General features: G+C 33.8%; 1 protein-coding gene across 2 annotated transcripts in view; it reads right to left on the bottom strand.

The window, feature by feature from the left end:
• Nucleotides 1-1071: 1071 nt before the first annotated feature.
• HDAC2 (histone deacetylase 2) overlaps nucleotides 1072-23772 on the bottom strand; it is a 31221-nt gene continuing 8520 nt past the window's right edge. Inside the window, exons 2-14 of one of the 2 annotated variants that reach the window (XM_089921631.1) lie at nucleotides 21422-21534; nucleotides 20192-20309; nucleotides 18195-18269; nucleotides 17582-17720; nucleotides 15441-15582; nucleotides 11770-11862; nucleotides 11580-11688; nucleotides 7495-7635; nucleotides 7141-7249; nucleotides 6352-6482; nucleotides 5233-5388; nucleotides 2525-2582; nucleotides 1072-1431 (exon numbers count right to left, since the gene is read on the bottom strand). In XM_089921631.1, coding sequence (XP_089777757.1) covers nucleotides 1401-1431; nucleotides 2525-2582; nucleotides 5233-5388; nucleotides 6352-6482; nucleotides 7141-7249; nucleotides 7495-7635; nucleotides 11580-11688; nucleotides 11770-11862; nucleotides 15441-15582; nucleotides 17582-17720; nucleotides 18195-18269; nucleotides 20192-20309; nucleotides 21422-21534 — 1415 coding nt within the window. In that variant the 3' untranslated portion in view covers nucleotides 1072-1400. Of the gene's footprint in view, nucleotides 1432-2524; nucleotides 2584-5232; nucleotides 5389-6351; nucleotides 6483-7140; nucleotides 7250-7494; nucleotides 7636-11579; nucleotides 11689-11769; nucleotides 11863-15440; nucleotides 15583-17581; nucleotides 17721-18194; nucleotides 18270-20191; nucleotides 20310-21421; nucleotides 21535-23772 lie in introns of both variants that reach the window. The other variant, XM_089921630.1, reaches the window with a different exon arrangement.

Below are 23772 nucleotides of genomic sequence, written 5' to 3' on the forward strand. Positions count from 1 at the left end.
CAAAGTGGTAAGGAGGGCTTCTACTTCTGTGTAATTTATTTAAAGAAAAAAGAAAACGCTTGAACCAAATATGGCTAAAGTGAAACATCTGTTAAATACAGGTGGGAGAATGGCTGCTCATTACAAAAGTCCAGGTGCTTTTGTGAATGTCTGAAGTATTTCTTAACACAGGCTTTTAAAGAAACATTTTTGACTGGCCTGTTGTCTAGCATTCTATAATTTTTATCTCAAAATAATCAATTTGGGCTTTGTGAAAAGAGAGATTTCACTGATTTTGGCAAGTTTCTAAAATGTTTTACTTTCTCCTTTGCATATTTTAGTAGAAATTACCCCATTTGTCTGCTTTCTACCGCTAGAATGTAAGCTATAGGAGCAGGCATTTTCCCCTTTATGTTCAGATGCATACTCAAAGCTTTAATGGGTAGACACTCAATAAATTGAACCATAAATGACTTTTAAGTGTTGATTTCCTTGATTTGGAAACCTGGGTGTAAATTGTGGAACCTGGATACCATGTAAATGCAGTACAAGAACCAGGTTTTGTCTAAACAGCAGGTTTTATTTTAGCCTTAATATAAACACAGGAAAGTTCTGGTAAAACACAACCATACAATTTCTTGTCTACTTGGTTTATTGTGGGGGTTGGCAAAAGAGTCACATGTAGCTCAGTATGGAAGCTATAGTTTCCTTTTCTGATTATTGATTTCTTCTTTCAACTCAGAATCTCCATTTCCAGTTTTTGAGAATCTTTGGTTCAGCTCAAAGATAATTCCTATATCTCAATTGCATAGCTTGTATCATTAATTTCAGAGATAAATTATGATAATGAGATATCAATCTTCACCAACATTGACTGGTTAACCTATAGAGGACAAGACTGAAGAACTCCTATTACATTAAGAAATAATAATTACTGTAAATACAGTAATTTCCTCAAGAAATAGTTTATGGATGTCTTTGAAGTTGCAAATCAGTATCTTCCACCTCTAGTGTATTCTATTGCTACAGAAACAGTCATGTCATTAGCCTATGAAAAAAGACTCCATGATGTAATAAACAGACAAAAGACAATCCAAGTACAATTTTTTAATAAAGATAATTACAAAAGATGGAAAAATCAGCTCAGAACGGCCAATTACTTCTTTAATAGAGCAGTTTTTTGACATAATAACACATCAGTTTTAAATACTATCACATAAAGCATGGTGGAGAAAAGAAATTTTGCTTCATAATTAGAAAACTCACAATAAAACTTGCCAAGAAAAACAAAACCGAAAAAAGCCATTTTGAAAATAAATACAGTCCATGCCAAAGTAGTATAAAATGAAGCCAGAAGTCTTCAAAAAGAAAACATTTTTCTTCCCAATATTTCCTCACTGAAAGTGATGAGACTCTCAAATTCAAGGGTTGCTGAGCTGTTCTGATTTGGCTCTGTTAAAAGAGGCAACATGAAATATTAAAAACAGCACAATCACCACTTAAATGCACCGACCAATGGATCAGTCTTCATTGAGTCCTCATTCTTGGCTCGTACCAAGAAACACGTTAAGCTGATAGTGCCTTGAGTGTTTTTGGAGTACTGACTGCCTTGATCTTTCTAGTGGTTCTACAATCTATTCCAAGTCATCCTATGAAGGCTAGCACAAAATTATGTGTGGCCAAGCTTTTAACATGCTTTCCAACAATAAAAACCTCAACTATGGTTTTTAAAAAAATTATGTACGGTTTAAAAAACAAATTATGTTATGCTAGCCCAGTGCTTCTTAAATTTACCTGTCTCACAACACTAAAAAATCATGTATACAGAAATAAGAGCACCATGAAAGACCACAAGTGCCTATATAAAAGTTAACAGCGGGCTTCCCTGGTGGCACAGTGGTTAAGAATCCACCTGCCAATGCAGGGGACACGGGTTTGAGCCCTGGTGTTGGAAGATACCACATGCCACAGAGCAACTAAGCCTGTGCACCACGACTACTGAGCCTGTGCTCTAGAGCCCACGAGCCACAACTACTGAGTCCGCGCGCCTAGAGCCCATGCTCCGCAACAAGACAAGCCACCGCAATGAGAACCCCCGCACCGCAACGAAGAAGAGCCCCCGCTCGCCGCAACTAGAGAAAGCCCATGCGCAGCAATGAAGACCCAACGCAGCCAAAAATAAATAAATTAAATAAATTTAAAAAAAAAGTTAATAGCAAAACAAGGCTCAGATAAATTATGTTCAAGAATATAAACTGATCTATATTCAGCTATAATACTGATTATTACCAGTCTTTGTAATTCTTTAAAAGCAAGCTACATAAATGAAAAATGAGAAAGTAGATGACACATAAACTAATAGTTAAGATACATATATTGTCTTATGCACCATTACAGACTAAAATTCAGAGCATCTCACAACAACTTACTGATATTCCAGGTTCAGTTCAGTATTTCTCAAAAGAACACATGTACACCCACCGCAACCCCAGTATGTGCTCATTATTTTTATAGTATATGAAAATTACTAAAGAATATAGTTTACCCTTTGGTATCTGTTTTTTCACCACTATTGTCCTTGGACTTATCTTCTTCTTTAACATCTAAAAACAAAAATTGGGAAAAGATTAACACCTACTTTGAAATATAAAGTGTATACATTTTATTTTAAAATATATCTTACTTAAAATATAAAAAACTGCCATATACAATCTTACTATTCATGAAATCAGTAACTAAATAAGCTTTGTGTTAGGTGCTGTACTAAATGACAGAGGTTCAAGGTGTCAGTATAACACTGTAGTCCTGCCTTTGGGAAGTTTTCTTCTATGGGATCACAGCACTACAGCCAGGATATGTGCTGTGAAGAAGTCCAGCCTACAGACGTGAGCATAGCACTGTGGGAGATTAGGAAAGCCTACGATGAAGAAGTGATGTTTGAGAGACATTCTGAAGAACGAATAGTTTTTGGGTGGGAAACAGGGAGAAGTCTCTTGAACAGAGGGAAAACTTAAAAGGACTCTGAGGCAAGAAGGAATTAGGCTGGAAGGAAGAACTGAAAGACCAATGTGGCTGGGGTACTGTGAGAAGGGGACAGAACTAGATGAGGCCACAGACAAAACAGAGGGTAAATTCTATTACTTATGTAACCATTAGTTGTTTTTTTTTTTGTTTTTTTGCGGTATGCAGGCCTCTCACTGTTGTGGCCTCTCCCGTTGCGGAGCACAGGCTCCGGACGTGCAGGCTCAGCGGCCATGGCTCACGGGCCCAGCCGCTCCGCGGCATGTGGGATCTTCCCGGACCAACTGGGGCACGAACCTGTGTCCCCTGCATTGGCAGGCGGACTCTCAACCACTGCGCCACAAGGGAAGCCCTAACCATTAGTTTTTAACCCTCACTATATAAGTACCAAAACTTTACCATTAAAAAAAAAATTAATGAAACAGGAGGAGCAATACTACCTATTCAAGATCACTGAAACAAATTAGCCCAAATGTACTAAATTTTTTCTTTAGATAAGCAAATGAACCAAAGTTGTGAGGCACTGATTATAATACAAACACATGGCAATATGGTTACGATGACATTTGTTTAGGCTTCTGGCTTAATTTAGGATGTGCAAATTTAATAATTCAAAGTGCCAAATGGGATAGGGGGAGGGAGGCAGAGAAAAGAAACGTTCCTAACTTCAGGTTTTGAACTGCAGATTTTTAAAAATGTTTTCTATGGTAATATTTCTTTTATTTGTAGGCTGCAAGATTTTAACAAATGCAAGACCCTATAAGAAGAATTTCATTACCAAATTTCATTACCGTATCAATAACAAAAGTATTTAGGAACTACTATGAGATTAATCCACCACCTGGCCATTAAGCCAGATCAAAAAGTACTCTCATTTCTAGCTTAAATAGCAATGAAAGATAAGCACCACAGTGCACCCACTTTCCTATTTGGAAGAAAAAGCACAGAAAAGATAAAGATTTAAAAACAGGAAGAAACACCAAAATGGAAAACAAACAAACAGAAAAACCAGACAAGACAAATTAACAGTAAGAGAAAAAAATACTAGAAAAATCCTACAACTAAAGCTAAGTCCTTACCTCCATCACAGCTGGAATTTCTGGATGTCAATCAGTACACAAGAGTAGACTGGAGCCATCATTGTAATACATTGGGAAGTTAAAATTATAAAATGGTAGACAGAGAACAGTAGCGTATAGAGGAGTCAATCCACGAACAAGAACAGAACTAGATGTGTCAGACATGCTACGGATTCCTAACTCTCTAGTAAAAAAGAACATGAGAGGCAGCTTACTCACATAACTTCAATATGATAGGAAAAGGATGTTGGACCAGTATCTCTGAATCAGTTTTCCACATGCTACAGGGTCAAAATTAACAGGTCAACTAAAACCTGTGCTCATCACCTTTACTTGCATATAGGTATCAGGTATCCATCAGGAAATGCACCAAGCGCAAGAATACAGATATTTAGCACGTTGCATTCTCTAGCCATGAGCAGCTCAATCTAGCAGAGAGATATATAAAGTCCCTAATGAGGTGCTATAATACAATGTGTTAAATAAAATAAAATGACCCAGGTATGTGTAAGTGCTCTGGAAACTCAGATAAAAGTAACACATTCTGGTAGCAAATTCAATGCCCTAAAGCATCTATTTTCTCAACAAACTGACACAGCATTTTTAAAATTAAGACAACAGAAAATATTATCTCCTCCCAACCCAGCTCCCAAATCCCTTCCCATCTCTGCAGCTTTTATGTTTCCTTCATATAATTTCTGAACAAAGTCTATTCTCTGAGCCTTTTCAAAATAGTGAAACTGGTCTAAGGATAGATAATGTGACTCTTCTGTGTTTTATTCCCATCAGATAAAGTTACAGGTAGCTACAAATTATCTTAGAATTTCACCTCTGCTCACAGGCTACATATGGATCTATAACCGCTTTGTCCTCTCTCTTACCCAATCTATATCATAGTACAATGTTCACTATTTTAAGCCTATGTCGTCAAGAAGAGAGAGTTTCCTGTAATATAAAAACCAATGTGACTAATAGCATTCAGAGAGCTCTAATTAAAAGAGCTTACTTACATGGGGGGAAGAAAAAGTCACCTACTTAGCACACTCACCCCCTCCAATACTTGCATCATTGACTTCAGGATCTCATAAAAATTGCAGTATAGCTCACTTTCAAAAACTTACAATTAAAACATTAATCAAAAAATAAATCTGACCTGTTTTTTTGTCCTCCGTTTCCTTCTTGTCTTCTTCAATTCTAGCTTTCTTTGCTCCTTTCTTATGATCAGCCACATTTCTACGACCTCCCTCTCCTTCGTCCTCAGAATCTGAGAATTCTTCATCACAAGCTATCCGTTTGTCTGATGCTCGAACTGATACATTAAAGATTTTTAATAAAAGTTTTGACAAAAGCAGTCACAGGTTTTACAATTGTTAAGTGCACCCCTCTACAAAAGAACTAGCCAGTCACCACATTTAAAAGTAAGGATAACAGATTTTAAGATTAGAACTGAATGCATGGCTTGCTAAATACTGAAAATTTAGCTTTAGGAAGAAATAATTCAAAGAAACAAGAAAAACATTTGCAGATCTCATTAAAAAAACAAACAACTTTAGAGGAAAAATACTGTTTTCCTGATAGGTAGTGGGAATGATGTCTTCAAATAAAAATCCTTTATTTCAGAGCTGAGTGGAAGTAGAGAAAATAAAAAATATCATTAACACCAAGTATGTTAGAATGTCTATACCGTGATAGCATACCATTATGCTATAAACCTACGAATCATATCAAGTGGAATTAGACTGCAGAATCAAACAGAAGGTGCTTAATGTTATTCAACTCACTCTACATAAGTGGTTAATTTGTGGAAACTTTTGATCATATATGTAGTCAAATAAACTGAAATGGCTGATACTCCAATCAAGCTTTGAGACATAGGAAATTAAATCCACGTAAGATTTAAAAAATGGTAAAAATAAAGACAAGTAATGATAGTGTGCTCATGAACAGGGATCCCCAATACCCCGGACCATGGACCAGTACCGGTCTGCAGCCTGTCAGGAACCAGGCCGCACAGCAGGGGGTGGGCGGCGGGCGAGCGAATCAGGGAAGCTCCATCTGCTGCTCCCCATCGCCTTCATTACCGCCTGAACCATCCCCATCCCCGGTCTGTGGAAAAACTGTCTTCCACGAAACCAGTCCCTGCTGCCAAAAAGGTTGGGGACTGCTGCTCATGAAAACATGTGAAGTCCTTGGGCCACCAAAAGCTTCAATTTATAGTATTCTTTTAATAAACCAGAAAAATGTAACAATACACATCAAGGGACTATCTTACTAGAAATTCTCTTGTCTGGATCTTCTCCATCTTCATCTCCACTGTCTTCATGAACTGCATCTTCTGGAATAGCTTGCATTTGGACTCCAGGTGCATGTGGCAACATGCGTAAATTTTCAAATAAACGCTGTCTAAATTACAACATGCGCAGTTATAAGAAAAAAATATTTTCTTTCAAGTTCCTTTTAAATGTAAGAGGAAACATTATGCAAAAAAATTGCATCTTTTATCTAGCTTAACCTATGAATTAAAATAGTAACATTTACTGAGCACTGGTACTTTACATATTATTAACTCGTTTAATCCTCAAAATTTACAGGATAGATACTAACATCCCCCATTTCAAGAATGAGGAAATATAAGCACAAAGGCAAATTAACTTGCCAAAAGTCACAGAGCTAGTGTGTGGTAAAGAGAGGACACAAACCCAGGTCTGTGTACTACAATGTCTCTCTAAACACTCCGTTCTTAGATAAAGCTTTATCAAAATGTTTCAATGAAAATAAATTTCACTTTCATGTAAGGTGAGAAAATATAAAATTTATAGTGCCCCTTTCAATTGAAAAATCCATTTTAACTAATAGAAAATAGAAATATTTTTGAGCTATGAATCCCATACATTTTCCATTATTTTATAAAATTAATCAATAACCTTAAGGTTTCAAATACTTTTGACAAAGGAAATACCTATGTATAAAGCTAAAATGACCTACTGCATTTGGCCCTCTAAAAACTCCTAATGCTGTATCAAGATGAAATGTTTATCAAATCAATTCAATGATGTCTTACTTTATCTTTTCCATATATTCTGGAGTGTTCTGGTTTGTCATGTTTGAAGGACTAATATGCAGTTTGAAGTCTGGTCCAAAATACTCAAAGTAATCATTATATGGCAATTCTATCAAAAACAATGAAATAAAGTTACATATTAAAAGCTCAATTTTCACACAAATCCATGCACAAAATCCAGATTCAAGTTGTAAAATATTTCCAGAGAAGATGTTTAAAAGTGAACGCAAAATGAATTCATTAAGTGACTGCTCTCCTATTTACATGGTTTTGGAATTAACTGTAATCACCTAAACATCTTTCTCTATGAACTGACAGTTCATCCAATAAAGACATCAAAATAAGAACACTTACCATTGGGAATCTCACAATCAAGGGCAACAGCAGTCTCATATGTCCAACATCGAGCAACATTGCGGATTGTGTATCCACCTCCCCCAAGCATCAGTAATGGTAAATTGAAAGTTTTTACAACTTCTACACATTTAGCATGACCTAAAACAAAGAAAATTTGGGTAACAATACATCTGCACATTGTAACAGTTGGAAAAATAAATTTTAAAAAGATAATATAAACAAGACTTTACTCAACCAAAATGGCTTTAATTATGTGAAAATTTCTAGTTTAAAACTTTTATCAATAAAACACCTTTTATGCAATGATATAGAAAACACAATAAGACATAACTGGCTATGTCAGCAAGTGTCCCTGATCAAATATACAACTATATTAATATTAAAATATGACTATAACACATTTTATTAATGTGATATGAAGATATTATATTCCTGTGAGGTTACCTGGGGGAAAAAATAAGTGAGGTTGCAATGAAACATTGTATAATCTAATCTAAACTGACTTTTTGTTACCACTTTCCCCCATAGACATATACAGAAAAATTATGTAAGGCTATACAGGTTTAACTATATAGGTTATCGTTAGGCAGTGGTATTATGGACATTTTTCTTAACTTACCTAAAATTATAAAATTAATATCTATTACTATTATAAAAAACTTTAACCAATTTCTATATGTAGAAATTTCAGTATAAAGTAAACCTAACATGAAAACAAAATATTTCCTTTGGATGTCATAGTTTAGAAATCAGTTACGAGTTACTAGTAACTTCTTATATTATCATCATCATTCAGGAACACAAGTCAATGTTTAAAGCAAGAAAAAAATCCTTCAATTATAGAAGAAATTGATGTATGTTGAATAATATTTTGGAAAAATCAAAATAGTACAAAGAAAAAAACTACCTAAAATTCTCATCCAAAGATAGTTTTTTGAATATTCCTTTCCAATTCTTTTTAATTTTTAAAAGCTTAATGGTATGTCTTCTTCACGTAACTATACTGTGAGCATTTTCATTAAGTACTCTTCAATAGTTACATTATATGCTTTGTGACCACCTAGAGGGGTGGGATAGGGAGGGTGGGAGGAAGGGAGATGCCAAGAGGGAAGAGATATGCGGACATATGTATAACTGATTCACTTTGTTATAAAGCAGAAAGTGACAAACCACTGTAAAGCAATTATACTCCAATAAAGATGTTAAAAAAAAAGGGTATATAAATATGTATAAATATGTGAAATTATGTATAAGGACATAAAAAGTGTAAACACATAAACATATAACATATATAAAAACATATATGTATATAAAAACAGTTATATTATATGATTCATAACCCAACTGTTATTACTGCAATTATGAAAATTCAGGCTTCTTATAATAAAGGAAAACTGTTTGGGTATTTTTTAAAGATGAAATAAACAAACAGTTAACTTAAAGATGAAATAAACAAACAGTTAACTTAAAGATAACAGTAAAGATAGCTGGCTAAACAAAGACATTTACTTTTCTTTCATCTCAAAACCTGATAAAAATGATTATAAAGGAATATTTTAAAGGCTAAAATTTATAAAAATGAAGAATGGGAGAGCATACAACAGTATCAATATAAAGTAAGATAGAAAGGAGACAGACAAGAGGTAAACTGACTTTAGCAGTTTGAATTGAAGCTGGCAGTGGAGAAAGCTTGGAATCAAGTTTGACATTTGGGATTGCAAATATCTTTACCTGCTTTATACAACGGATATTCTATCAGTTAGTTGAAATATAGATTTATAGTAAGAGTAAAATAAAATGCTGTAGTTTGTGATTATGAAAGCTATTGCTTTTAAGTACAAAGGCATTAATAACTTTCAAAAAGTTAAGAAAACTGACAAGTTAATACACATCTTAAGAGTACATTAAGTAGATTTTAAGAAGATTGTATCCATTTTGAGGCAACAGATGGTTATCTGCACATTATTTTCAACAATACGAAACTGCTGCTTTTTGGCCACTTTTGACCTAGCAAGAAAAGGGGCAATTATTTCAAATTGTTCAACCTAACATAAGCAGAATAGATTGATTACGTCATAATTGTAATGCTGGCTGGCATAGGAGCTATCGTAACATCAAATAAAATAGCCTTTAATACCTGTATTTAGTTATTAAATTCCATTTAGGCCAAGAGTTGTTCTGGAAAAAGTTCTACTTGAGAATTCTTCACATTTTATGAGAGAATTCAAAGCAGAACATGAACTTGTTACCTAAAAGTTCACAAGGAAAACAACTCCAAAATCATGTACAATATCTGTGAAAAATCACAACTAATCCATACATAATAAATTTTAAGAACTTATTAAATAAAATTTCAGATTTATTCTTATACCCTAGCAGTTCATTCCATAACGGTGATCTTTACTTTGGTCTGGACCTCTAGCATATGTTGATTTCAACACTTATAAGCAAAGAACAGCTCGATGTTCTACCAGATCTACAGAGGAAATTCACCCAAACAGGAACAAGTCAGAAGGCTGTTCTTCATGGAGGTAAAACGGACAGAACACTTGATCCATCTGAATATAATGTACTATTTATAAATACTGGCAATTTACTAATGAGTAAGGAGAAAACTAAGGAAATGACAAAATTGTATGGGGAAAAACAAGTTATGCAAAAGGAAATTGAATAAGCTGAAACATGCTTTAATGTTGCTGGTGATGCCATTAACACTGAATACCATGACTAAAATTCTGGTCTAAATACCAGATTTAAATTGTAAAAATGGAAATATTGGAAGGGTGTACGCATGTGTTGGGGACAAAGTGGTGGCTCCCTCTTCTTTCACAATGGAAAGTGAATATACAAGGTTAAAATTAAAAGTTAAAAATAATAAAGCTTGGGGAATTCCCTTGTGGTCCAGTGGTTAGGACTCTACGCTCACACTGCCAAGGACCTGGGTTCAATCCCTGGTCAGGGAACTAAGATCCCACATGCTGCATGGTGCGGTCAAAAAAAAAAGAAAGAAAAGCTTACATGTTATTTAAAGAAAGGTAAGCACCAAAAGAATCAACAAAAATTGTTGAAAATTATGCTAAGTGTAATATGTGGAATCAAAAAAACAAATGAACAAACATAACTAAACAGAAACAGTCACAGATATAGAGAACAACAGATGGTTGCCAGAGGGGAGGAGAGAAATATATGAGGGAGATTAAGAGGTACAAACACTGAGTTACAAAATAAATGAGTCACAGGTATGAAATGTACAGAGTGGGGAATACAGTCAATAGTAATATAATATTTTTATATGATGACAGATGACAACTAGACTTAGCATGGCGATCATTTTGAAATGTATAGAAATATCAAACCACATGTTGTGGACCAGGAACTAACATAGTGTTGTAGGTCAGTTATATTTCGAAAACAAACAACAAACAAACTCATAGAAAAAGAGATCAGATTTGTGATTACCAGAGGCAAGAAGTCAGGGGAGGGGAGATTAGATGAAGACAGTCAGAAGGCACAAACTTCCAGTTAAAAGATACGTAAGTATTAGGGATGAAATGTACAACATGATAAAGATAATCAACACTGCTGTATGTTATAAATGAAAGCTGTTAAAGAGAATAAATCCTAAGAGTTTGCATCACAAAGAAAAATATACATATTTTAATGTATTTCTTTAATGTTGTACTATAGGAGATGAGTGTTCACTAAACCTGCTGTGTTAATCATTTCATGATGCTGAAATCATGATATTGAAGTCAAATCATTATGTTGTACATCTTATGCTCACATGGTGCTGTATGCCAACATCTCAATAAAACTGGAATAAATAATTAAACAAATAAATAAAAGTTTAAAAAAAAGAAAATCGCTGCCTTGGTTGGTATTGCAACAAGCCTTACAAAACTACTCATGTATGAATATATACATAAATTTGACAAAATAAAAGATACATATGACAAAAACCCATAAAAAACACATGGCTCCCTGTTAAAATAGCAGGTAAAAATTAAATGACAACTTTTATGGGAGGTTATTAGGAAGAAAAAAAACTTTCTTCCTGGAATATCACCCTTCAAATTGCTTACCTTTGACTGTCAAATTGAAGCAACCAAGTCTATCACCGGATAGTGAGTCTGCACCACACTGTAGCACCACAGCACTAGGTTGATACATCTCCATCACTTTTGAAATAATCTATGTACAAGGTAACAAATGTTAATGTCTCTAAAAAACATTTTAGAATTCCTTTTCATTTCTGAAAATAATAATACTTACAGGCTTAAATATCTGCCCATATGATTCATCATCTATACCATCTCTCATTGGAAAATTGACAGCATAGTATTTGCCTTTTCCTGCACCAATATCCTAAAATACATAGTTAAATAGATCTCAGAGAATATATCATAATAAAAAGTTTGACATATTTAATTATTAAAATATGTTTAAAAGATTAAAAGACTAGGTAACAAAACCCAATTCTTAATTCATCTAGTAGGCTGAGAAGGGAAATAATACAGAAAAAGTACATATTACAACATTTATGGATGGCTTATAAAGCTGAAAAGAACCAATTCCACTTAATCTGTAATGATTATTTTGGGGAGAAAAGAAATTTAACACAGTTAAAGGCAATCTGAAGTTAAGTATTACCCAAAAAATTTGTCATAAACAAAATACACAAGACAACTTTATAGGTAAAACTGTAGGAAATATAAACTCTGAGCCAAAGAACCCTGCAGGACAATTGTCTCTAAAGTAGAATCCTTCTTGTGGCTCACAATCTGCTATGAGTTTACTTATAAGACTTCCTTGAAGTTTTAACAGTTGCAGACTAAAGCATTGAAATCTGTTGTTTAACTGGGCTTGAAATAAATTTTGTTTCTACTTGTTGAATAAGTACCACTCTAGACATTAATACCTCCCAAAAGAAGCAAAGGAGAGAAATTGAGAGCTGGGTTCCAGCTACACACACACACACACACACTTAAAATATACATACATGTACTATATACTTATTTATTTGTGTACACACACACACACACACTTAAAATATACATACATGTACTATATACTTATTTATTTGTGTATGTTATGCATGTGTATATCTATGTATGTGTATGTTCATACAGATATATACACACATAAACAGTTGACCTTTGAACAACACCAGGGTTAGGGGTACAAACCCCCGTATAGTTGAAAACCTGAATTTAACTTTACAGTCTGTCCTCCATCTCCATGATTCTGCATCTGCAGATCAACCAACTGTGAGTTGTTTAGCACTGCAGTAATTATTTATTGAAAAAAATCTACATAGAAGTTCAAACCTGTGTTGTTCAAGGGTCAACTGTATATTCCTAGAAGATATGGCTGAGACATTTCTACAAAACAGTGCTTTAACTACAACATCAAAGGATTGGGGGTAACTGATTCTTACATGTTTTAAATTACAGTTGACCCTTAAACAACAGGGTTTGAATTGTGGGTCCACTTACATGCAGATTTTTTTCAATAAATGTATTGGAAAATTTTTCTGGAGATTTGCAACAACCTGAAAAAACTTGCACATGACTACAGTCTAGAAATATTTTTTTTAGAAATATTTTTAAAAATTAAGAAAAAGGTATGTTATGAATGCATAAAATACATGTAGATATACATATACAGAATATGTTAACTGACTATATTATCACGAAGGCTATTAGTATTTATGCTTTTGGGGAGTCAGAGTCATATGCAGATTTTCAACTGCACAGAAGTCAGCGCCCTGACCCTCTCATTCTTCAAGGGTCACCTGTATAATGTCTCAATATATATGAATCTTTAGAACTACTAATACAAATACATGTTCTTCCCTTATCTCTCATGGAATGATCTCAGCTTGAACCCATTTTTTTAAAAAGCATAGCTTACCCTTCAATATTAGAGTTATTATGATCCAACTTTCAATGAAAAAGCATGAAATTACACACTCACTCCTACAATTTTTCTTAAAGAATCTAAATTTTTATATAACTAAATACAAACTATACACATGTGGACAAACTTAAAGAACTGTAAACCCCTAGACTTCTGCACTAAAAACACAGTTGGAATACATGTTGACACTAAGATTTTACAATACAGAAAGTTGGTCAGCACTTCTCACTCTAGCTAAAGGCTGGTAAATCAGAGCTGTGGCCTTTGTTGGACCGAGTTTTATACCTTCCATTTCTTACTCCACAACTACTACTTCATCACACCTTTGGTTTTTTTCTTCCACCTAGACTACTGATCTAATAAATGCAAGCATAGTTCTAACAACAATCTAAGCTTAGAGTAGCCTTCTTTTCTGATTTAGAATGAACTGTCAGGTAGAAAAGGTGATATTTATTAAGTTATGCTTGAGTTTCACGAAAGTCCAAATACAACTACACATATAATGAAGCAGTTGATTTTAGTTTCCTAAATTTGGGGGACACCTTTATAATATGCAAAAGGAAAAAATTTTGACATTTTATACAGGGAGTATAAAATCCTAAGAAAAGAGATATTGAAAGTCATTCTCAATCTTTTTAAAACACACATATTCTCCAATATTTTCTAACAACTTCAAGTACACTGTCAGAAATTAAAACAGAGGCTTCCATTTGCTATTTCTGAGATTATTAGAATTGTATTGCAAAGACACTATCTTTCTTTAAGCTTAAAGCTGGAAAGCTTTGCTTAATTTCTATCAGAGTGCAATGGTTATACACAAACAAATACTACTGGTTTAGAACAGTGGTTCTCAAACTTTAGTGTACAGAAAAGAATCATCCAGAGTACCTAAAGTCTGAGAATATGTGCTTCTAAGTTCTCAGGTGATAGTGATTCTGCTAGTTTAAGGATCAATCTTTGGGAACCACTGGTCTGTAAGATAAGACCAAGTGGGGAAAGTCACTGAATGAGCTAACATGGCAAGAAAGAACTGCAAATATAAATTATTTTAAAAGCCACATAATTTAAACTGAAATAAATGAAACAAATGACCTCTTACCCACTTATAGATAAAGTAAGGTTTCACCATCTGAATTCTTACTGAAAGAGCACAACGTTGTGATCAAATAATTAAGTCATACATTTGAAGACTACTTTAAGGTCACTCTAAACTTTTGGTTGTTAAACTATAAAGACATACCACAGATCTGAAAAACAACCTTAACAAAACAGTTTAGAACAAATGTTGAATGCCATGCCAAAAGAAATCTCCCATAAAATACAGCTAAACTAAAAACAGCTGTTTAAATTTCAGAATAAACTTCAACATGTTTGTAGTTTGGTTCAAAAAACCAAACCTCTAGTATAGCAAAAACAAAAAAAACCCAAAACAACTTCAAGAGCACCAAATGAAAGAAGATAACAGAAATATAGAAATAAATGCACTTGATGTAATAGGCAGGCAGGATAAGCTATGATATTCTTTCTCTCCCCAAGGTGGGGGGGGGGGCGGGGGGAGAATATACATACATTACAAATTTCAGAAGCCTAAAGAAAAAAAGGGATTAAAATTAGACCAATTAAATAAAGACCAATCATAAAAGGAGGGCAGTACAAGAACCTTAAAAAGACTCAATTATTTTATTCCACCAATCTTTATATTCAACAGCAATACAGGCTACCATCAAGTAGGTTCTGAAGATTCAAACTGAACATCAAGAAAACTGCTTCATGCTTTGTGGATGTTCAAAAATATTTATTCAACCAAAGAAAAAAGCTCAGCAAAAGAAAGCCCTTTAAGTTCTCGTTGAATGTTTGCTTGTAGTCAGCAAAAGTGAATTCCAACAAATGTTATAGCATATAAAATGACGAATCCTTCATACAAGATTCAAATTAATGACTCAGAAAAACATTAGTTCAGGTGTAAGATTACTAACCTCCTAGGTTAATCTCATAATATTTATTCAGACAGAATTCAATCTTACCCTCAAGTCTCCCGTTCCAGGAAAGTATTCCCCATATTTATGGAATGATACAGTCATTACACGATCTGTTGTATAAAAAGCTTCTTCAACACCATCACCATGATGGATATCAATATCAATATATAAGACTCTCTGATGATACCTGAAAACAAAACCTTAAGTAAGTTTTCAAAAAGGTTTTAAGACGGAAAAAACCACCATGGATTCAGGAAACCTATTTTTGAGCTCCTGCATTCCAGAATGTTTAATCCCCTTTCTTTTCTTTGCTTCCAGCCTAAGACACCATTCAAAGAGACCATCCTGAAGTTACAGTTTGAGCCTCAGACCTTTAAATCTTCCCTTTACACCCAATCTAGGTGAGAAAATGTTTGCTCTGTGAAATCTGCCTTATTCTGCTTTAAAATCATAGTATATGTTTCCGTACATTAATAACTGAAGATTATACCTTACTTAAGATTGTTACTTTAAAACATCTCTCTAGCGTATCTTTAGTATTATAAAATAGGGTTTGCCAATCTATGGTCCATAGGCCAAATTCGGACAATGGCCTCTTTTTGTATAGCCTTTGAGATAAGCATAGTTTTTAACATTTTTAAATGGCTGAAAAACACAATCAAAATAATAATTTTGTGATATGTGACAATTAAATGAAATTCAAATTTCAACGTCCATAAGTAAAGTGTTACTGAAACATGGCCATGCTCGCTTGTTCACGTATTGTCTATGGCTTCTTTTTTATTTCAACCGAATGCTTGTGACAGAAACCACAAGTGGTATTCTCAACACTTCACAGTACTGCTTGGAGAACTACAAATCGCAGTAAAATTCGAATGCATTTTAAAAGCCACATGTATCACCATACTGGATCTTATAACCAGTGCATACCCATGTCAAAACAAGAAAAAAGAAAAGTGAATTTCATATATCATCCTTTCAAGGCACAATGAAGTGAGGATTATTATGGAATTAAATGGCAGAGCACTGTGTTTATTTTACAATAATACCACAGCCATGTTAAAAGAATACAATACAGGCTGACATTACCGACTAAGCACTCACAAGAATATCCTCAACTCGCAGGAAAGCAACATTCAGAAACTTGGAAAATAAAAACCAGAATGTCTCATCATAGACTTTCTTAAAAAAAGAAAAAAAAAAGTGTGAACAAAGTTAAATGTCTGAGTGGCTCATAAGCTGTTTCCAATAGTCAATTAATTAAATCAAGTTTGCACTAGTTGAAGAAGTGTGTCCAGAGAAACTACATTAAACCTGTTAAGACTGTTAGCATGCAGGTAAGAACTGCTGCTCAGAGATGAAGACACAGCAACCAACATCAACAGTGAATTAAAAAACAAGGCAAATGATTTCAAGGGGTTTTGCTTGGCTCTCAATTAGTCAATTGACAGAGATCAGTTGTTTATTGAAGGAGTCAATACCTAATTTTAAGTAACTGAAAAATTAGCCTTTATAAATAGTATGCATGGAACAACTTCAGGCAAGAACATTTTCAAAGTTAAGAAAACACCAATTTGTTACAATCTGAAGTAGAATCTGCTAAGATGTGTTATAACTAATGAGGGTAAAAAATCTAACTTTGTAAATCTCCAAAATCACAAATACCGCTATAGATATTGCTCTCAAACTGCAGTCAAGAATAACTTTAACTCCTGTAGCAACTTAGATGATTATATCCATTAGCACAAAACCCCATTCTATGTGGAAGCTAGGCAGTTAGCTGGTCTCATTCAATAGGTAAACAAATTTCCTTTAACATAGGTTTCAAATTTTTGCCTTCAAAAGTTAAAACTTACAAAATGTTAGAACATAAACTTCTCGGGTCATGTCATTTTTCATTAATTAAAACTATATCTCCAATCTAAATTGTCAAACTACTTCTAATATTTTTTAGAAAGGTACTTAATGGAGCCTCAAACATTGATATGTACTTCTCATTCTTAATGATCCAAGGACTGGGCAAATTTCCTGTATTTTTACAATGGTTTGGAATGAATCCACAGATGATGATTCACCATTAACTATTTTCAACCCACTGTTCACTTTTATTTTTTTAAGCCATAGAATTTTATTGTTTTAAATAAAACACTTTTTCATAGGAAAAACATCAACACAAATTAACTTACTTTAGTAATTCAAGGATGGCAAGCACAATATCATTAACATAACAGAATCCTGATGCTTCTGATTTCTTAGCATGATGTAATCCTCCAGCCCAGTTAACAGCCATATCAGTTTGTTGTCGGTTTAACTTCACAGCCCCAGCTAACAAACAAGACAGGGGAGACTTTTAAATGTTTAAGATAAAAAATTAGTATAACTAGACAAAAGCCCTAGTGGAAAGAGTATGCCATGCATAAGCAAATAAGCAAGAGTATAAAACCATAAAAGGATCATTATCAAGGGCACTAACAGTTTCTCCTTAGGTAACTATTTTCCTATAGTTGTGATCTGATTAAATAAGAGCACATAGATGGAAAGGAGTAGTGACAATGGTAGTTAGAAGTCTCTAAGTGAAAATGCAACTGAAGTAAAAAACTGAAAATTAAAAAAAAAAAGTTTGAGACATTAAGATCCCAAAACATGGAGGGGGGCCCAGCTAAAGAAAACTGTACTCTGCTAAACACACTTTTTGTTATTAAAATCCGCCACTATTAAAACTTGTTCTAAGCAAATAACCCAAAAGATACATACCAAGTTTAAATCAATTTTCAAATTTGACCAAATCAGGACACTTACCAACTGAACCACCAGTTGAAAGCTGACAAAACTCAAAGAGCCCATCAAACACTGGACAATCCTCTCCAACATTAACTGTGGAAGATGGATTTCATTAATTTCAATTCATTCTGTGAATTAATGAAAGTCTTTTCTTACAAAAACTATTTCCTACAAATAATGTTTGTTTGATGCAATCATAAAACATACACAGCACAGCAGTAATCTAAAGTTTGCAATTTTATCCAAGGCAGTTACAGTGTTATATGTGAAATACCACCACCAATTCTTAACATGATTATTTGTGGAATATGTCTGCTTTGTTAACAAGAAATCAATAGCTAGCAAAATATAAAAGGTATTTGGTGTTATTTAATTAAAACATGGGCTTAAATTTTCCAGGCATTTTTCCTTAAATATACGACAGTAAATTAAACAAAATTCTAAAAACTTTAAATAAGTAACTTCAGTTGCTTTATGATTTACATTCTTTAAAACTCCTTAAGTACACAGAACATCCAAAACTTTGAAATGTATTTTACTGACTACCAAAAAGATGTAACAGTTGGTTCCCTATGTCCATGGTTAGCATTGATCTTGAAAGATGGTAAGAATTAACTAAGCTCATGACAGCCAAGATACAGAAGAAATATTTAAGGCACAAGGAGACAACACATGCAGATATACCACACATCACGACATATTTAGTTCCTTAGTACTGAATGAAAGAGGAACTAAATATGTCGTGATGCATATAACCCATTCTCAGTTTCTCCTCATCCCTTAATTTATATCCTCTTCAAAAAAAGGGTCATTATTTTATGTAGCTTTGCACATCCTTAATTTATTGACACTATAATGAATAAATTTTAGCTTCCTGCTATTCAGATATGATCACAATCTTAATACAATTCAGTATTATGTAAATTTTAAACCAATCCTGTTAATTCATTTACCTTAGGGCTACCCATGACTTAATCGAAGCCTGAATCCCCACTGAAAAAACAGGGACAAATAGTATCTATTTATATTACAGCATTTTATTGAATCAAATGAGATAATCTATGGTAGAAATGTACATGAAGTTCTATGAATTTATGAGATGTCTAGCAACTACACTTAATTTAGTATTATTGAAACTGTTCTTTTTTTAAAAAAATCATTACTGAAGTCCATCAATAAAAACATCAATGAGAATGAATTCCAGTATCAAGCTTTAAAAGACACTGTTCCAGTCATTTTAGAATGACATTTTGCATTCCATCTTCAAGCCAACCAATCTCTAATAATAAAATACCTTTTATCTACAAAAGAGAACACTATGTAGAAGAGAATCAAAAGCTCCACTAATACAACAAAGGGAAGTACAAATTATATGTACAACTGTCCCTTGGTATCCACAAGGGAGTGGTTCCAAGACCCTGAGGATACCAAAATCTGGGGATGCTCAAATCCCTTATATACTATTTGCATACAACCCATGGAACATCCTCCCATGTATTTACATCAGCTCTAGATTACTTACAATACCTGATACAACGTAAGCATGTAGTTGTAAATTCAATGTAAACAGCTGCCTACAGGAGGCAAATTCAGTTTTGTTTTTTGGAACTTTCTGGAATAGTCCAGATTAACTAAAGCACCCAAACAGAAGACAAGAGGCATACACACAAAGCTAAGGCCAAAGTACAATCTTTTTTTTTTTTTAAAGCAGGGGAGTGAGGTCTCCCCACCAATATCCATTATCCCAAAGTTAACAAGGAACCAAAACAAAATGCAAAGAAGATCCAGATAGCCCTCTGGCAGTTTGGCAGACCAATAAGCTTCAAGTAGGTTTTTTGTTGTTTTTTTTTTAAAGTAGCTTTAGTATTGTTACACGGACTTTTTAAATCAGTAAATAATTAAAACAATATTTTAGATCAGGAAAATACCTAGATTTGGATAACTAATTACAAGCTTCTAAAAGTACTCATTTATATTTATCATTACTAATATATACTTTTAACATAGAAACATACATCTCTGCATCTGCTTACTATACTCGGACATGTTATCTGGTCTTATTGAACGCAGAAATTTGATGTACTCATCGCTGTGGTATTTTGTCATTTCTTCAGCAGTGGCTTTATGGGGCCTCTGTGAAGAAAAATAAATGTCAGAATTGTGGAATTACAACTGGTAACATCAGGGTTACCAAACACAAAGTATACAATTTCCCCTAACAATACTCTCAAAAGAACTAGGTCTGCCAGAACAAAATAAATTCCAAAGCAAATCCAAATTTATACATGTGTGTTTTAGAAAACAGAAATCAAATCCAAAGATAATTCACATTCCTTTAAAAAGGATTAAGGCAGGCCTAACACCAACTATGAATTAATCACTCCTTTTATTTTAGTGGAAATAGGTCAACCCTTCTAAAGACTAATCCACGTTCATAAACTCTACTTTCTCTTATTTTCTATCACAAACCTCCTGCTCTATATCCAGTAATTTCATCAATGACCAAAAAGCTTCAGGAAGGATGAGTGAGACTCATTCAGGTAGAATGAGATTCATTCTCTATTAGTTCATGATCTCTCTTCCTTTTCCTCTGACTATCCAAATCATCCTTGTTCCTAGGATCGTTTCATTTATGACACACTTCTGCCACAAGGCTTCCTGACTGAAAGTCTTATCCAACTCCTCTTCTCTAAATGTCTATAATCTGAAACAAAGAAGCTCACATATATTACCCAACATTGTTAACTGCTTCAAGTCTTTCTCTTCTCCCCAAGTGGATAAGAATTGTTGCATCTTATATCTGTTTATCTATACTCCCACATCTTCTACAAAATAGACACTTTGCTTGCTCACTAATACAGTGTTCCTATACGCCAACAAATATTGGTAGGATTAATTTTCTGCATAATTCTTTTTTAACAGTCCCAGGTCAACTCTTCAGCAGCAGACAGGTCAATAATTATCATAACAAAAATATTTAGTATGCTAAATTGAGTTGGTCTCCAGTTATGTGAAAACCTGGGGAAGGGAAACTGTTTTTTAAAATGGTTGAAGGAATAAGGGAAAAAAAAGAGGCCACAGCTCCCACACTCTCAAGTTTTCTCTGAAGAATAAAACAAAAAGAGGAGTTTCTGTTTTCTTCCACACCTTTTCATCTGCTAAATGCCCTCCAACTTTGAAAACAAAGTTTCAAAGTAGTGGTTTAAACAAACAAACAGTGAATATTTACCGAAAGGTATACTCACATATATTTCCATTTTTCTATACAAGCCATAATTTAGCAGCAAGTTATGGGTCATGCGGATCCTATGAGGTTTCATGGGATGACCCTGTCCATAATAATAATTTCCAATATCACCTAAAAGAGGAAAGAGACAAAATGAACAATACAGACAAGAGAATCTTCATGAACTATTAAAATTTATGTGTCCACCATTAGACGACATTTATCACCTAAATAAGCTTTATTTGAAATCTTAAATAATAATTTTAGATTTTTCAACTTTCAAACTGTATTAGAAAACCAAGATCCTATGCACACTTTTACATACTGATGACTCCATCAATATATTATGTTTGTTCAAAGATTAAGGCAAGCAAGCTTTTCTGATTTTTAGTTTACTGAACTTTCTTATTTAGGATTAGCCCAAATAAAATACTCTTTACTCACTTACAAAAGTTTTTGTTCCTTAGAGTGATATCTGCTTTTAGTATTTACTGGCAAATTTAGATGCTTAAGGTACATTCTCTGAGTTTCACCAGTATGACTTAAAAATTTTATAGCAAATATTGCTTCTTGGATGATTCACTGGCATGCCAAAAATCCTTTATAGTTGGTATTATCATGGCTACAATGTTTTATATATCCATATCACAGTCAATAAAAATTTTGGTAACTGAAATTTGGATCCTAAATAAAGTTTTGCTATGATGACATACTTATTACATTTTTCAAGGTAATAAGGATATTTTTTCTCATTCTTCACAATTAAAAAGTTATAATTCCTAACCTATCTTTTTATGATATATTACATCCCAAGGTCTTAAAACTGACACGTAAGATTTACTTTAAATAACACCAGGGCTTCCCTGGTGGCGCAGTGGTTGAGAGTCCGCCTGCCGATGCAGGGGACACGGGTTCATGCCCCGGTCCGGGAAGATCCCACATGCCGCGGAGCGGCTGGGCCCGTGAGCCATGGCTGCTGAGCCTGTGCGTCCGGAGCCTGTGCTCTGCAAACGGGAGAGGCCCGCGTACCGCAAAAAAATAAATAAACAAAATAAAAACACCAAAATCCCAGATTTTTGTCTACCAAACTTCAACAAAATTAATACTTTAAGGTAAAGATCCAGTGTTTCTATAATAAAAAGTGTTAAGGATGCCACTTAAATATATACCATTTTTCTAATGTAATGGGCAATTTTTACAACAGCCTTTATTAGAAATTACCTTCGGTACTAATTCTAGTTTTTAAATAATCAATTCTAAAATTTTGTTACGATAGCCAAGCTGATTTTAGTGGTTTGAAGTTAATCATTTAAACATGGGTTCATATAATAAAAACTAGGGATAAAAAATGCCATTTACTCCCCTTCTAGATCAAAAAAATCTTTCAAAATCCTGCCTAAATACACACTTTTTGTTTGTTTAATGAAAACTAAGAATTCAAAACCTTTTGCTTCTCTCTTCCATATTTTTGATAACAGTCCAGGATGAACATTCACTTTTATACCCGTTTCTAATACTACTACTAATTGATTTTGTTGGTGCCGCACCTCTAATTTACTTAACTCTTCATTTTCAACACAAGCTCTCTTCTGAAAACGATTCATATATACACATGGTCATTTAAAAGGAAAGTAACCTTTCTTAATCTGTACCAACAGTAAAGCTAAGACAATACAGACAAATAGCAAAGCAGAGCTATGGGGACACTCCTCTGCATTTATCACAATTCAGTCTATGAATGCAGGAAACAAACTACCTCCCAAGCTATAAAGCTCCGCTCTACATCGTGGTAGTACACATAAAGTTCCTTGAAAGCAGCCTGGTCTCAACGAATTCTTAGATGTAGAAAGCCCACTAGAGACAGGAAGCATCATTGAGCTAAGGTTAATGCAAGGAAGGTATTTCTAAGTTATCATCACTACCAAAGGAGATAACGAGAGTAAGAATAAAGAAACTAATCTTCACATAACTTCCATCTGCCCCTGTGTAAGAATTATCAAGATGAAATGTCTCTAATATCTACCGTATCTTAAGATCAAATACTCTAGTTATGTACATACTGAGAATCCAGTGAAAAGTAATCACTAATCTAATAATGGGAAAGACCACAATAATCTATAGAAGGGAAAGTACAGTTGCAATTTCTCAGCAAGAGTGCTTGATAAAAAAAGATGTTAGCAATAATTAACATTTATTGACAGCTTACTAGAAGGCACTATTCTAAGCACTTCATGTGTATTATCTGTTAATCTTCTCAACAATCCTATGATGTAGGTATTATTACTACTTTCCTATTTTATAATAGTGAAGATGGATGAGATGCAGACAAGTCAGGTGATATTGTCAAAGTCACAATAGCTAGCAATAGAG

This window comes from Delphinapterus leucas, chromosome 12, assembly GCF_059928025.1.
Source record: "Delphinapterus leucas isolate spDelLeu-1000000601 "Yukka" chromosome 12, BTC_Dleu_Yukka2, whole genome shotgun sequence".
Classification (NCBI taxonomy): Eukaryota; Metazoa; Chordata; class Mammalia; order Artiodactyla; family Monodontidae; genus Delphinapterus; species Delphinapterus leucas.